Source organism: Barbus barbus, assembly GCF_936440315.1.
Source record: "Barbus barbus genome assembly, chromosome: 16".
NCBI lineage: Eukaryota > Metazoa > Chordata > Actinopteri > Cypriniformes > Cyprinidae > Barbus > Barbus barbus.
In genome coordinates, this window is record NC_136744.1 from 15,696,489 (window position 1) to 15,710,338 (window position 13,850).

The 13,850-nt window shown below is 37.5% G+C and overlaps 1 protein-coding gene across 1 annotated transcript; it reads right to left on the bottom strand.

Annotated features, from left to right (window-relative positions):
* Positions 1–210: 210 nt before the first annotated feature.
* LOC306882682 (rho-related GTP-binding protein RhoU-like) lies at positions 211–8,868 on the bottom strand. Its single transcript, XM_079437502.1, has 3 exons — positions 8,328–8,868; positions 5,824–5,882; positions 211–3,865 (listed from the first exon to the last, which is right to left on the bottom strand). The coding sequence occupies exons 1-3, from the start codon at positions 8,575–8,577 to the stop codon at positions 3,413–3,415; spliced, it is 762 nt and encodes a 253-aa protein (XP_079293628.1). The 5' UTR covers positions 8,578–8,868; the 3' UTR covers positions 211–3,412.
* Between the last annotated feature and the right edge of the window lie 4,982 nt (positions 8,869–13,850).

Genomic DNA, 13,850 nt, shown 5'->3' on the forward strand with positions numbered 1-13,850 from the left:
ATAAAACAACATCAAACCCCAGACAGTGAACTGTATATAACCTGCTATGAACAGACAGCCTCATTATTCCTGCAGGCAAAACAGTGTTTACCAAGTATTAACTATAAAAGGCACTGAGATTATGAAATGTTCCCCTTCACTGATGGCCTTTCATAACATATCCCAAGAAAATGAACAAAACAGTATAAGAAGATACACACAGACAATAAGTAGACAAAAAGTATATTTATTCTGAGAAAGATAACAATCTACAGGGAGGTCTCTGTTATTGCATGTCAGCTTTGTCTGAACGACCACCAGATCCTGAACAGTTCCGTCTGGTGGGACGCGGCAGCAGTGAGCTCACAGAAAAATATACAACACTGCAATGCAACTCACGTGCAATCAAAGCAGTGAATAAACACACTGCGTGCTTGAAGTGATAGTTTGGCAACTTGTCAAAAATCTCTCAGTAATTGATCCAGCCCTGTGAAAGTACTCAGCACTGTAGCGCTCATATGCTTTGGTCAGACTGAACTTAAGGCCTGTTTTTGCAACATATGCAATTCTGAGATTCATAATATATGAAACATCACAAAAATACTTTTTAATAAAAGATTAAATACAATGTACTGTTACAATGTCCCCCTTTAAACATTCTTGAGAGTGCTTCACCGAAAAAAAGGCAAAGATTCTGTCATTTGTCATTTACTCACCTTGATGTCTTTCCAAAGGTGTGATTTCCTTTTATCTGTGGAACACAAAGAAGAGATTTCAAAGAATGTTTCAACCGTTTTTCTTCATAGAATGAAAGTCCAAAACAACTGAGACATTCTTCAAAATATCTTCTTTTGTGCTCCACAGAAGAAAGCAAGCCTCATGGGTTTGAAACAACGTGAAGGTGAGTAAATCATTACAGATTTTAAATTTATGGGTGAACTATCTCTTTAAAATCAATAGAATTGTTTGGTTTGAGTTTCATCTCTCACTATGCCACCTTCAACACTTGCAGCACTGTAATCACTTGCTCAGAGCCACTAACTTCTTTCTCAATGCCTCAACGCATTCTGGCACAGTCTAACATTACAAGTGGCAAACATAAAACTCATCTTGATTTCATTCTTGGTTCATTCTGTGCTCATGAAAGAAAAATGTTTGCCACTAATGACGTTAGTGATACTTGCACACCAACCCCAGCTTATGCAGTGAAACATAAAATTTTCCTTACTGTGTCATTCAGCTTATGCTCATTCACATTTTCCATAGCAGCAGGTGACTTTTCCAGTTCATCCGATGTGGAAGCCTGATAAAAAGTGCAGTTTGCCCTGGAGCAATACTACACGTATTTTATATAGGATTAATTTAAAGATATGACTGCAATACTTATCAAAGCATGACGTGGCTGACATAATCTTGTAGGGGAGACAAATGTAGAATAGTAGTTTAAACAGTAAAGCAGTGACTAGCAACGTCAAGGTCATGGGTTTGATTCCCAGGGAATGCATGCTATAAATGCAATGCAAGTTGCTTTGGATAAAACAGTCTGCCAAATGCATTCAAGCAAATATTTTAATGTTTATGTTTAACGTGTCTTGTCTGCACCACTAACATCCCCAGTTTTTGATATAACTGAATTGAATTAATAAGTAAATAATTTGAAATAACATAATTGGGAAAAAATCTAAAACTTCTCCCCATTTGCTATTATTTGAGAGATAGTCCCCCCACCAAACTCACAGCTCTGATTGATCATATATCCATCTCATAACAAAAAGATTGCAATTTCATTTGATGCCACTAGTGGTGCACGAATGTACAAATTTCACCTATAAATAGTGCCATAAATTGCAAAGGCATGAGGAATCTAAAATTTAATGTAGAAGTTCCATGCACAAAAAATATATGTATTGTCTTGTTCTAACAGAAATTGAAAAGCAATATCAAGCATTTTAATTTCCGGTTGAAAACTGTGGACTAAAAAAGTTTTTCCTTCTTTGAAAATGTGCAACACATACTAATGTTCACATGTTTGGGGTTAGTACGATTTTTTAAAGGAATTAATACCTTTTATTCAGCAAAGATTCATTAAAGGGACAGTAAAGATATTTATTGTACGTAAAAAAGATTTCTTATTCATATGCTGTTCTTTTCAAATTTTCTACAGATATATTAAGCAGCACAACTGTTTTCAACATTGATAATAATAGGAAATGTTTCTTGAGCACCAAATCAGCATAATAGAATGATTTCTCAAGGATGATGTGACAATGGAGACTGGAGTAATGGCCGCTGAAAATTCAGCATTGTCATCACATGAATAAATTATATTTTAAAATATATTAAATTAGAAAACAGTTACAATTTTAATATTATTTTACAATATTACTGTATTGAATGTTTTTACTGTATTTATTAAATGCAATGTTGGTGAGCAAAAGAGACTTCTTTACCAATAAACAAAAAAAAAAATCTTACCAACCCCAAACTTATGAACATTAGTGTATATTCCTATAAATACCCAATAACGTCTTACTCAGTCAGATTCCTCCTGACAGCACTGAAATGCTTCACTCCAAACACTGTTTTTGAAGAAGCTCCAGGTTCATTGACCAGATATACAATCCAACTGGTCTACTAAGTGTACTTACTTACACTCAAAGACCCTGACCTCTCAGCATGCTTGGCTCTGGACTTAACTCCAAATGTAAACAAGCCAGCCTGGAGAGATGTGCCAGCGTCCTGCAGTCTCTAAAATGGACAATCACTCACCCTCACAGGACAACAAGGTAAATGTCAGTGATGTCAAGTTGATAGTGTATCCAAACATCTGCTTGTACTCTACATCACACTTAATGCTTTGACAGATACATGAAGGAGCACTTGAGTATCAGACCGAACCCACTCTGGATCACTTCTCCTCCAACACGAGGGAATAACAAAGGCAAGTAATCCCGTTCTATAAGCAAAAGAAGTGTTAAAACACCAAAAACAAGCTGAGACCAACCAGGCTGCTTTTCACAGTGTCTAAATGAAGAAGGAAAGTTCTGGCAGGCTAAACTAGATCTCTGATAGAAAAACAACCCTTAAATCCACTTGAAACCCTCTTCAACAAGAGATAAGGTAAAGAAAGACAGATGACTCTCGCCCTGAATTGTTCACATGAGTATTTGAGGTTAACTTGGGACTTTCCAAATGAAGAGCACATCCTAAAATGTAGCGGACGACTTTGAGTCTCTATGAATCTTTCCATTTCATCACAAAAGCTGGCCGATCTTTTCTAAAATGTTCGATTAATTTCACGGCCACGTGTGCTCCAGTTAATCCACTAACACAGTCTCAAAAAGCAGATGGATCTGTGTCCATTTCTATCCAAAAAAAGCCAATTCCAGTCTAACCGCGTTCACATCAACAGTATGCAATCATGTTCTCACATCTACGCCAAACAGCAGTATTTCTTCCACCAGGACTCAGAGAGCTTTCTCATTTTATCGGGCGTCCGCTTCTTCAGCCTTTTCTGCTGCTGGCTGTCCGAGTACTGGATGCTGGCCACTATGGCCGTGTCAAACACCTCCTTCAGGTTCTTCTGGGTGAGCGATGAGCATTCCATGTACGAGACGGCCTGTACTTCTTCAGCACACAAGTAGGCCTCCTGGGGGTCCACCGGCCGCTCCTTGTACTGGGCCAGTTGGATGAGCACTTTAACATCTTGCCGCAGGTCAGCCTGAGTGCCCACCAACAGTATCGGTGCCCTCGGGCAGTGCCGGCGGATCTCAGGAACCCACTTCTCCCTCACATTCTGGAAAGAGGAGGGACTTACCACACTGAAGCAGAGCAAGAAGACGTCAGCATTGGTGTAGCACAGTGGCCGGAGCTTGTCAAACTCATCCTGCCCAGAGTAAAGAAGATTCAGTAGAGAGAAACATCTGGGAGAAACTAACACTTGTTGTTTTGGATTATTAAAAGTAGTTAAACGTAATCACTCATAAAAGGACAAGAATGTGTACTGTTAATTGTTAGATTCCTTAGTTATGATACAGACTTACTATGTCAGAATGATTCTTTGTAATTTTGTGCAGTATGTGTGTGTGTGTACATATTTTTGTTGTTTTTATTTTATTTTTTTCTTTCGGCTTGTCAATTGTAAACAAACATTTGCAAAATCATACATTACCATTAAAAAACTGTAAGAGTTGGTAAGATTTCTTTACATTTTTTCTTATGCTCACCAAGGTTGCCAAAAACACAGTAAAAACAGCAATATTGTGAAAAATTATTATAATTTAAAATAACTGTTTTCTATTTTGACTATATTTTAAAATGTAATTTATTCTTGTGATGGCAGAGCTGGATTTTCAGCAGCCATTACTCCAGTCTTCAGTGTCACATGATCTTTCAGAAATCAATCTAAAATGCTGATTTGCTGCTCAAGAAATATGTCTTGTTATTGTTAATGTTGAAAACAGCTGCTTAACGTTTTTGTGGAAACCCTGACACATTCTTTTCAGGCTTTTTGATTAATAGAAAGTTCAAAAGAACAGCATTTCTTTGATCAGTTTAATGTGTCCTTACTAAATAAAAGTACCAATATAAAAAAATCTTACTGAGCCAAACTTTTGAACAGAAGTGTAAATAAAATATTTTTAAAAACAGCTCCAAACACCAATAAGTAGCATTATCTTACAGTAACGATACTTTACTCTTCTAAACTAGCAACTTCCAGGTCACGCTTATGATTCCGTATCTCTGAAATATCAGAACACGATGTGATGTCAGCGGCATGAGAGATAAAGTCTAGAACACAAATGTGAGATCTGCTGTTTATTACTAGTGCATTCCATCTGTTTTACTCTTCCTTATGAGTCTCCAGCTTGTTTTCTGTTGATACGCCAAAACTGCTTTCTTCTCACATTAGTCAACTGGACACATTCTAACCCATGACAAACAATCCCATTTTATAATTTATATGCAAGTATGTTGTTACAAATTAATTTAGGCATCACAACATTATAAAATACAGTATGTAAAACAGATATTCAACTAGCTTGAGATTACATTTAATAGTCGTGATATTAAATTACTATTATTTTTAAAGATTAACTTTAAGTCAGTGTTCGATGATGACAAATAAATATAAAAATAAGGGAATTGAGCATGTACAAATTTATATATAAACTAAAACATTTATATAAGTCTCCAATCAATGTACTCTCTACTCTCTATCTGTTTCTCTCTCATTCTCTCCCTTCCTCCATTTCCACTGGCCTAAACAGGACTGATCCAAATCTCTCTTGGCTTTCCTCCCTTCACTGTCTCCCCTTAGCTTGCTAAACTCATCAAAAACACAATGATCTCACATTTCCAGTGACTAACCCCAGCTGTACCCCGGCTGAAAGTAGGTCTCCCTTTCCCTCGGATCAAGCCCAATTCATCATAATTAGACTGCTTCCCATTTGTGATCCCCTAGAGCTGGTTTCTCCCCTCCCACAAAGGAAGAAACACTGACTGACCTATAACAGCGTGCTCCCATAGGATGAAGCATACACTTCCTTATGATGCCTGGACTGCAAACTTCAGCTGAACTTTACCAGAAACCCTTATCATGAGTAAGCAAAACAACACTGAATCACTTTCTCTTATCTTACAGACGGGCAACCATAGGACTAATTAGGACATGACTCATGGGTGTGTTTACAGTTTAGAGACGAGGGCTTCGACCAGCATGTGTTTGTGCAAATAATATGTCATCCTTATACAGTGACATGATGAACTTGCACTGCCTTGAATGTGTTTGTGTGAGGTGGTTTGTTTGGGTCTGGTGGTGCTGAGTGGGCTTATTGGACTGACCTGACCGGCTGTGTCACAAAGCTGAAGTTTCACAGGCTTGCCATCCACAGCTACAACCGCTGCAGAGGAGAAGAGAATCAATTTGACATTTTATCCCTTTCCAGTGCACATTATTAAGACACAGACGGTGACAAATGAGACTGAAATGGGTTGGTGAACTTGCTGGCCTTACAAAAACTCATCACAAAAACAACAGACAGTAAACAATCATGTGGTAATGTGATGAATTAAATGAGGTCACTGGCAAACCGCAATGACTGGATCATTCTGTATCATAAAATAATTAAAATAAGATATATATTATACTATATTTATTTATATTTACGTGACATTATTTCTTTAAGATAATAATAATAATGTATATATATTGTATATAAATATCCTACTGAACTGATATCTGTTTTGCCGTGTTTTTTGGTACAAGCTTGTCATTAGCTGGGGCAAGTTGGTTATTAATTCCAAAATCAGTATTGCAGTATTGGTTTATAGGTTTATACTGTATGACAGTGGACGGCAATCTGGCCCGCGCCCATAACCAGATTATTTTGTTAGCGGCTGGTTCTGAAAGAGATCTGTCATGACAGCAACAGTTAATCACAATCAGCGGTGTGAATTTGAATGGAGCGAGGAGCGGATTTTTTAAAAGTCGGAGCGCCCTGGTTTTCACTCGCTCCAAGAGCTCTCCATCACGAGTACAATTCATGCCAACGACCGTAATATAACTGCATATTTAGCAAGAATTCACATATTAAACATATTTAGCTAGCTAGATAGAAAAGGATCAAATCAGAAAGAATGTGAAGGCTATGATGACTGCAGTGGACATGAACGGGAAGTTATATTTCTCAAGGAATTTGTTTCTTCTGAATATTTTCAGCGGACTTTTTTCTTCTCAGAATTGCGTGATATAAACTCGCAATTCTGAGAACATCAGTCTTTTCCCCCTCAAAACTGGACTTTAACTCGCAATTCTGTGAAAAGGAGTCAGAATTGTGAGATAAAAAGTCACAATAGGCTTTTTTATTTTTTATTCAGTGGCGGAAACGGGCTTCCATAGAAGTGTGATATTTCAAACATACTGAAATACTTTAGACGCGGAGCGGTGTTTCTGATATCAGTGAGCGCGGAGCGGAGTGATTATTAAAGGCTCGGAGCACGGCTCACATACTCTCATCAGACACAGACACACAAATGTGGCTTTTTGTTAATGACTGTCGCAGGATTTTACACAGAGTAACAGCCCACTACGTTACAACATACACTGTAACAGTCAGTCACAGGCATTTCTGGTTGCATTTTTCATCAATTAATATCTTACATTATCCTTCGAATATATTCTGGCCCGACATCTAGTGGTGAATTTTGTTTTGGCCCGATGCCAAACTTACTTGCCGACCCGTGCTGTATGGTCTAAAGACGGAAGATGATCTTTGTTTTTGAACAAACCTAGTGAGTCAATGACCCATTCATAAAGAGTCACTTGCTTCATTCCTTAATGAATCAGCTGTTTGAACGAATCGATTAGATGAATGATTCAGTGACAGACAGTTGCTGCCACCTACTGGGAGTTTCGTTTTTAAAGTATACATTTTAATTGTTTAATGTTTCTATATTCAATCTCATAACAATGTTTTTTATTAAATGTATTAATGCCATGTATTAACGAGTCTTGTTCTTCTGTTTCGTGCAAAGATTAATTGTTGATGCTGATTTCAGGTCTTCCTGATTGTATCTTATTATTTTAAATTAATTTATTGTTTAATATATATATATATATTTTTTTTTTTACAAAAAGTTAATAAATCAACATATGGCATTAATTTAATAAAGTAAAAAATGGCTTTACAAAGGTTAAAAAAATACTTTAAGGAGTCAAAAATCACCTTATAATAGTAAGGTTAATTTCTGCCATTGATCAGGTGTTCCTAATTTATTGTTTTTTTTGTTTGTTTTTTAAGTAGAAGTAGGCTACTAGTGCTCCTGAAAAGAAACGTAAGTGTAGAGTCCTTAAGAATGTAATGTTACCTTTTAAAACTAATTGAAAAGGTTTTTGCAAAGTGTAAACTATTAAATATAATCTACAAATCATGCAATACTGTACCGCTAAATAAGCAAATCAGGCCAATGAGAGACAATCATTCTAATATTTTATGAAATCAGTTCATTTCACTAATCAATGTTTTTTTTTATTATTAAACACAAGAGGTCATTAATAATAATTATATTATAAGATGTACAAATGCAAACACAACGCATCTTTAATTTGGGCAGAATTGCAGGTGCATGTCTTAATGTACAAGAAGGTTTAGAGGAAATATGACATAAGTTGTTAATAAATGTTTTATGATTAAATAGATCCGAAAGGTAATCTAAACCCCCCACCTCCCCTCCAAGTTAGAGTCCCCCCAGTAAATTTCGGCCATTTCCACCACTGTATATATATGTTATTTGTTTTTTATTTAATTTATTCCAATTTAGCTGAATTAAACTGGGGTGATTTTTACCTGCAAAGTTGTCAAACGCTGTTGGAACATACTCGGTGGGATATCCATTGGTGGTATAGCTCACAATGAGACTAGTTTTACCCACTGCACCATCACCAACCAGCACGCACTTCACCCTGCGCTCCGCTGCCGCCCCGAAGCGGCTCTTCACCGCGGATGACAAATCTCTGCTCCGGAGTCTCCTCGGGGGAACCGGCGGCACTACTGTACCTGCAGCGGGCTTGTATTCTCCACCTCCCTGCGGAGGCATCGCCGAAGACACGGACCGTCCAGCGGTTTCAGATATTTATCTCACTCGTGAATGAGAGCGGACCACCAGTCTCCGATTTCACCGCGGCGTCCATTTATTGGAAAAAAGTGCGCTAAAAGCTACATTTCAAATCAAGAAATGTTTGCTTTATCTGGATATAAAACAAAACAACTCTGAAGCAAAAAATAAATACGAAGCCCACACGTACACTGCCGTTATGCCCTCATGAGGCGAGCCATCCTCCACCCCTCTCCAAAACTGATCTGAGTGAGCACTTTACTCCCAAACACCGTGTCCGTGTCCCATTCGAACGCGTTTTGAGGCGCGCGCAGCTCTTTTGGCCGTGCACAAGGTAGGCTGCTGACTGGGATTTGAGACAGAGCCCATGACATCATGTACTGTGAGCTGCATTCATCCGTGAACTGAAGGACAGCAGACCTGTTGTCATTACTGATTTTTATTTGTTATCAGTGATGATGTCCTTGAAATTCAAAATGGTTAAAGTGCATATATATTTGTGTTCTTTGAACAATGTTAACATTTTAGTGTTTATTAGGCCTACATATACACTATATATATATATATATATATATATATATATTTAAAGAACAATGCGAAATATGAATATTGGCAGCATCATAAATCTCTTTAAATTCTGCAAGTAGTTAAAAGACAAAGTAATGAGACTAAAAGGGGAGCGTGGAATTTTTACGCCATCTATTGGACAAATACTGAACCCCTAAGAACAAAATACTTCTATATACTTTAAAAATACTTTTTACTCTAATAGTAAATATTAATATAAACAAGTAATAGTATTAATTTATATAATATATAATATTAGGGAGTTTTATTGCTCTTTTCGTGTGGAACGTTAGTCGCAGATCTCGTTTCACCCGAGCTTTAGTTTCAGATGAACAGACACACGCATAGCTTTAAATGCACGTGAGAGTTTGACACATGGCTGCAAATACAGTGAAAGAATCCAAAACAAACCGTGAGGTCGTGTTGGGCTTCTTAGCAGCAGGGCCTGGCGCTCTCCCTGGCAGTGGCAGGTCGTAGCGCCACTTCCGGTGGCATCGCCAAATGCCACCGGCAGCTGCCAGGTCTTTTCTGGCAGGCAGAATCATGGCAGCTTCTTAGTAACCAGTTTCCAAGTAAAGTCGGAGGGAGACCTGCGTGGTTGAGCCAAGTGGATTTGCCAACTGTGTCGGAGTTACAGTGTGATGAATATAAACTTCCAACAGTGTTTCTAATGCAGGGCTACCCACCAATAACGGAATATTATCGATGTTTTCACAGAGCACTGTTTGTGTTCTGCTGCAAGACACCAGCCTGCTATACGCGAAATGATAACATGTGCTTTAAAGGTGATTTGTAAGCTGTCATACGTTAAACAGAGCCTACTAATGTTTTTAAGTATTAATATTTTAATTATATATTTACCTATTTGGAGGTTTGGAGGACAGTGAACTAGAAAGTGAAATGAAACACAAGACTCTAAAGTGTTTCAGAAGTTCAAGAAGCACATTGCTAATGAACTACAACAGGTCAGTTACAAAGTGATGGCCTGAAGAGCAAATGCTGGCCATGGCTTTTGTGTCTTGTGTGGTTCAACAGCTGTGTGATTTGTATATGTATTTTTAAGGTTTTGCGGTATTGCAAAGTAAGATTGAGCCTGGTCAGTACTTGGATGGGAGACCTCCTGGGAAAACTAGGTTGCTGTTGGATGAGGTGTTAGTGAGGCCAGCAGGGGGTGCTCACCCTGCGGTCTGTGTGGGTCCTAACGCCCCAGTATAGTGACGGGGACACTATACTGTCAAAAAGCACCGTCTTTCGGATGAGACGTTAAACCGAGGTCCTGACTCTCTGTGGTCATTAAAAATCCCAGGATGTCTTTCGAAAAGAGTAGAGGTGTGACCTCGGCTTCCTGGCCAAATTTCCCCATTGGTCTCTGACCATCATGGCCTCCTAATCATCCCCTTACACTGATTGGCTTCATCACTCCGTCTCCTCTCCGCCAGTAAGCTGGTGTGTGGTGGGCGTTCTGGCACACTATGGCTGCCGTCGCATCATCCAGGTGGATGCTGCACACTGGTGGTGGACGAGGAGACACCACCCCTCACAATGTAGAGCGCTTTGAGTGCTTAAAAAAGCAGAAAAGCGCTATATAAATGTAATGAATTATTATTATTATTAAGATCTCCTCTTTGGGTGTCAGCTGAACATGTGCCACGTGAGGAGGATGTTCCAGAATGTCCATGAGGTTGACTTTTCAGGAGATCAAGCAGTGTAGAATTGGTCTAGTCAAATGAACTATAATTCCGACTATTATTATGCTTGAAAACCCACATTTATAATATTAAATAAATGTAAATGTTAAAGGTATTGGCTTTTTTAAGGCACTGAAATGCACCATTTCTTTCCCTAAATTAAATTAAGAGGTCTTCACAAATATTACCATTTAGGCAGTTCAGATATATATTCAGTAATATTTATTTTTTGATTTAGCAAGGATGCATTAAATTGATCAAAAGTGGCAGTAAAGACTTTTTACACTGTTGCAGAAGATTCAAGTAAATGCTGTTCTTTAAACTTTTCCGTTATCTAAGAATAAAATCTACATTAACGTATTATGGTTTCCACAGAAATGGTAAGCAGTACAGCCGTTTTCAACACTGAAAAATATTTTTTTTTGAGCAGCAAATTAGAATGATTTCTGAAGGATCACGTGACACTGAAGACTGGAGTAATGGCTGCTGAAAATTCAGCATTGTCATCACATGAATAAATTACATTTTAAAATGTACTGAAACAGAAAACATTTTTAAATTATAATATTTCACAGAATTAATGTTTAACTGTATTTTTGATTAAATAAATGCAGCCTAGTTGAGATACTGGCATCAAAACATTACACACATTTAGCACAGTGGCTAGATTAACAAATAAACAGACGCCACGCGATCTAAATATTCCCTCACAGTTTAATAGTAATGACTTATGAATTTCTTTACTGATAAAATAGATAACATCAGAAATACAATATCAAATGTAGATTGTACTGCGTCTATTATTTCAGCTTCATTCATCGCACCCAAAGAAAAACTGCAGTGCTTTACAACTATAGGACAGGAAGAGCTAAATAAACTTATCAGTGCATCTAAACCAACAACATGTTTATTAGATCCTGTACCCACTAAACTACTGAAAGAGTTGTTACCTGCAGCAGAAGAACCGCTTCTCAATGTTATTAACTCATCGTTATCTTTAGGTCACATCCCAAAACCATTCAAGCTGGTGGTTATTAAGCCTCTTATTAAGAAACCACAACTAGATTCTAATGAACTGGCAAATTACAAACCCATTTCAAATCTTCCGTTTGTCTAACATTTGTAAAAAAAAAATTCTGCTCAATTGTGCTCCTTGCAAAAAAAAAAAAAAGATCTCTATGAAGAATTTCAGTCAGGTTTCAGGCCTCACCATAGCACAGAAACTGCACATGTTAAAATTACAAATGACTTGCTTCTTGCTTCAGACCAAGGCTGCATCTCATTGCTAGTATTACTTGATCTTAGTGCTGCGTTCGACACTATAGACCATGACATACTCATAGATCGATTGCAAAACTATACTGGTATTCAAGGGCAGGCTTTAAGATGGTTTAGATCCTACCTGTCCGATCGCTACCACTTTGTTCATTTAAATGGGGAGTCATCTCAATTATCACCAGTAAAGTATGGAGTACCACAAGGATCTGTCCTAGGTCCTCTGCTATTTTCAATATACATGTTGCCTCTTGGTAATATTATTAGAAAATACGGGATTAGTTTTCATTGTTATGCTGATGATAGTCAACTATATATCTCAACAAGACCAGATGAAACTTCTCAACTATCTAAGCTAATAGATTGTGTAAAAAATGTAAAAGATTTGATGACCAATAATTTCCTCCTATTAAATTCAGATAAGACTGAGATATTACTTATTGGACCAAAAAACATTACACAGAATCTCTTGGATTAAAATTTACAACTAGACGGATGCACTGTTACGTCCTCTAAAGTAAAAAATCTGGGCGTTATATTAGACAGCAACTTGTCCTTTGAAAATCATATTTCCCATGTTACAAAAACAGCATTCTTCCATCTTAGAAACATTGCCAAGCTTCGAAACATGCTACCTGTTTCTGATGCAGAAAAGCTAGTTCATGCATTCATGACCTCTAGACTGGACTACTGTAATGCACTGCTAGCTGGTTGTCCTGCATCTTCAATAAACAAGCTACAGATAGTCCAAAATGCAGCGGCTAGAGTTCTTACCAGGTCAAGAAAATATGATCATATTACCCCAATTTTACAGTCTCTGCACTGGCTACCTATTAAGTTCTGTATCATTTACAAAATATTATTTCTTGCCTATAAGGCCCTAAATGGTTTAGCTCCTGCGTACCTAACTTGTCTTCTACCACGCTACAATCCAACCCGCTCCCTAAGGTCGCAAAACTCTGGACTTTTGGTAGTACCTAGGATAGCAAAGTCCACTAAAGGAGGTAGAGCTTTTTCACATTTGGCTCCCAAACTCTAGAATAGCCTTCCTGATAACGTTCAGGGTTCAGATACACTCTGTTTAAATCTAGATTAAAGGCACATCTCTTTAGCCAAGCATTCACATAATGCATTTTATAATCTTGTACTGCAGTTATATCTGATCAAATGTACATTATTATTATTCTTTAGCTTGGGTTGAACAAATCATTTTTGCTTAGATGGAACAGCAGCTACATTAATTATGTCTCTATTTGTTTCTCTGTTTCTGCCACGGGATTAACATCCCATAATAACTAGAAATTACAGAAGCTTCAGTCTGGATCCAACCCTTAAATGATCTGAGATGACCGAACACCTGAGAAAATATAATGCCACCCCCTCAGAGGACCTCAGAGGATGCCAACGCTCAGACAACATACAGAATTACCAAATTTTGCCATAAGTTAAATATATTAAGGTTCTGCAATATATAAATATATTGTGGAAACTTAAATTCCCGTAGAGCTGCTTTGCAACGATTTGTATTGTAAAAAGCGCTATACAAATAAATTTGAACAAAAAATCTTATTAACCCTAGCTCAAATGGTAGTATATAAACGTTGACATCAATTTTGATTAAAGCCTGTAATTTCTAAAGTCAACATTTTAACACCATTTCCTGCCTTGTTATAATACAACTATTTATGGTTTAATTAATGACGTTCTGGTATAAAATCCAAAATC

Excerpts from the sequence above, each read along its gene's own strand:
- LOC306882682 (XM_079437502.1), bottom strand. The coding sequence starts at position 8,577 with ATGCCTCCGCAGGGAGGTGGAGAATACAAGCCCGCTGCAGGTACAGTA. Across the intron at positions 5,883-8,327 it reads AGCGTTTGACAACTTTGCAG|CGGTTGTAGCTGTGGATGGC; the intron begins GTAAAAATCACC and ends TCTCCTCTGCAG. Across the intron at positions 3,866-5,823 it reads TTTGTGACACAGCCGGTCAG|GATGAGTTTGACAAGCTCCG; the intron begins GTCAGTCCAATA and ends TACTCTGGGCAG.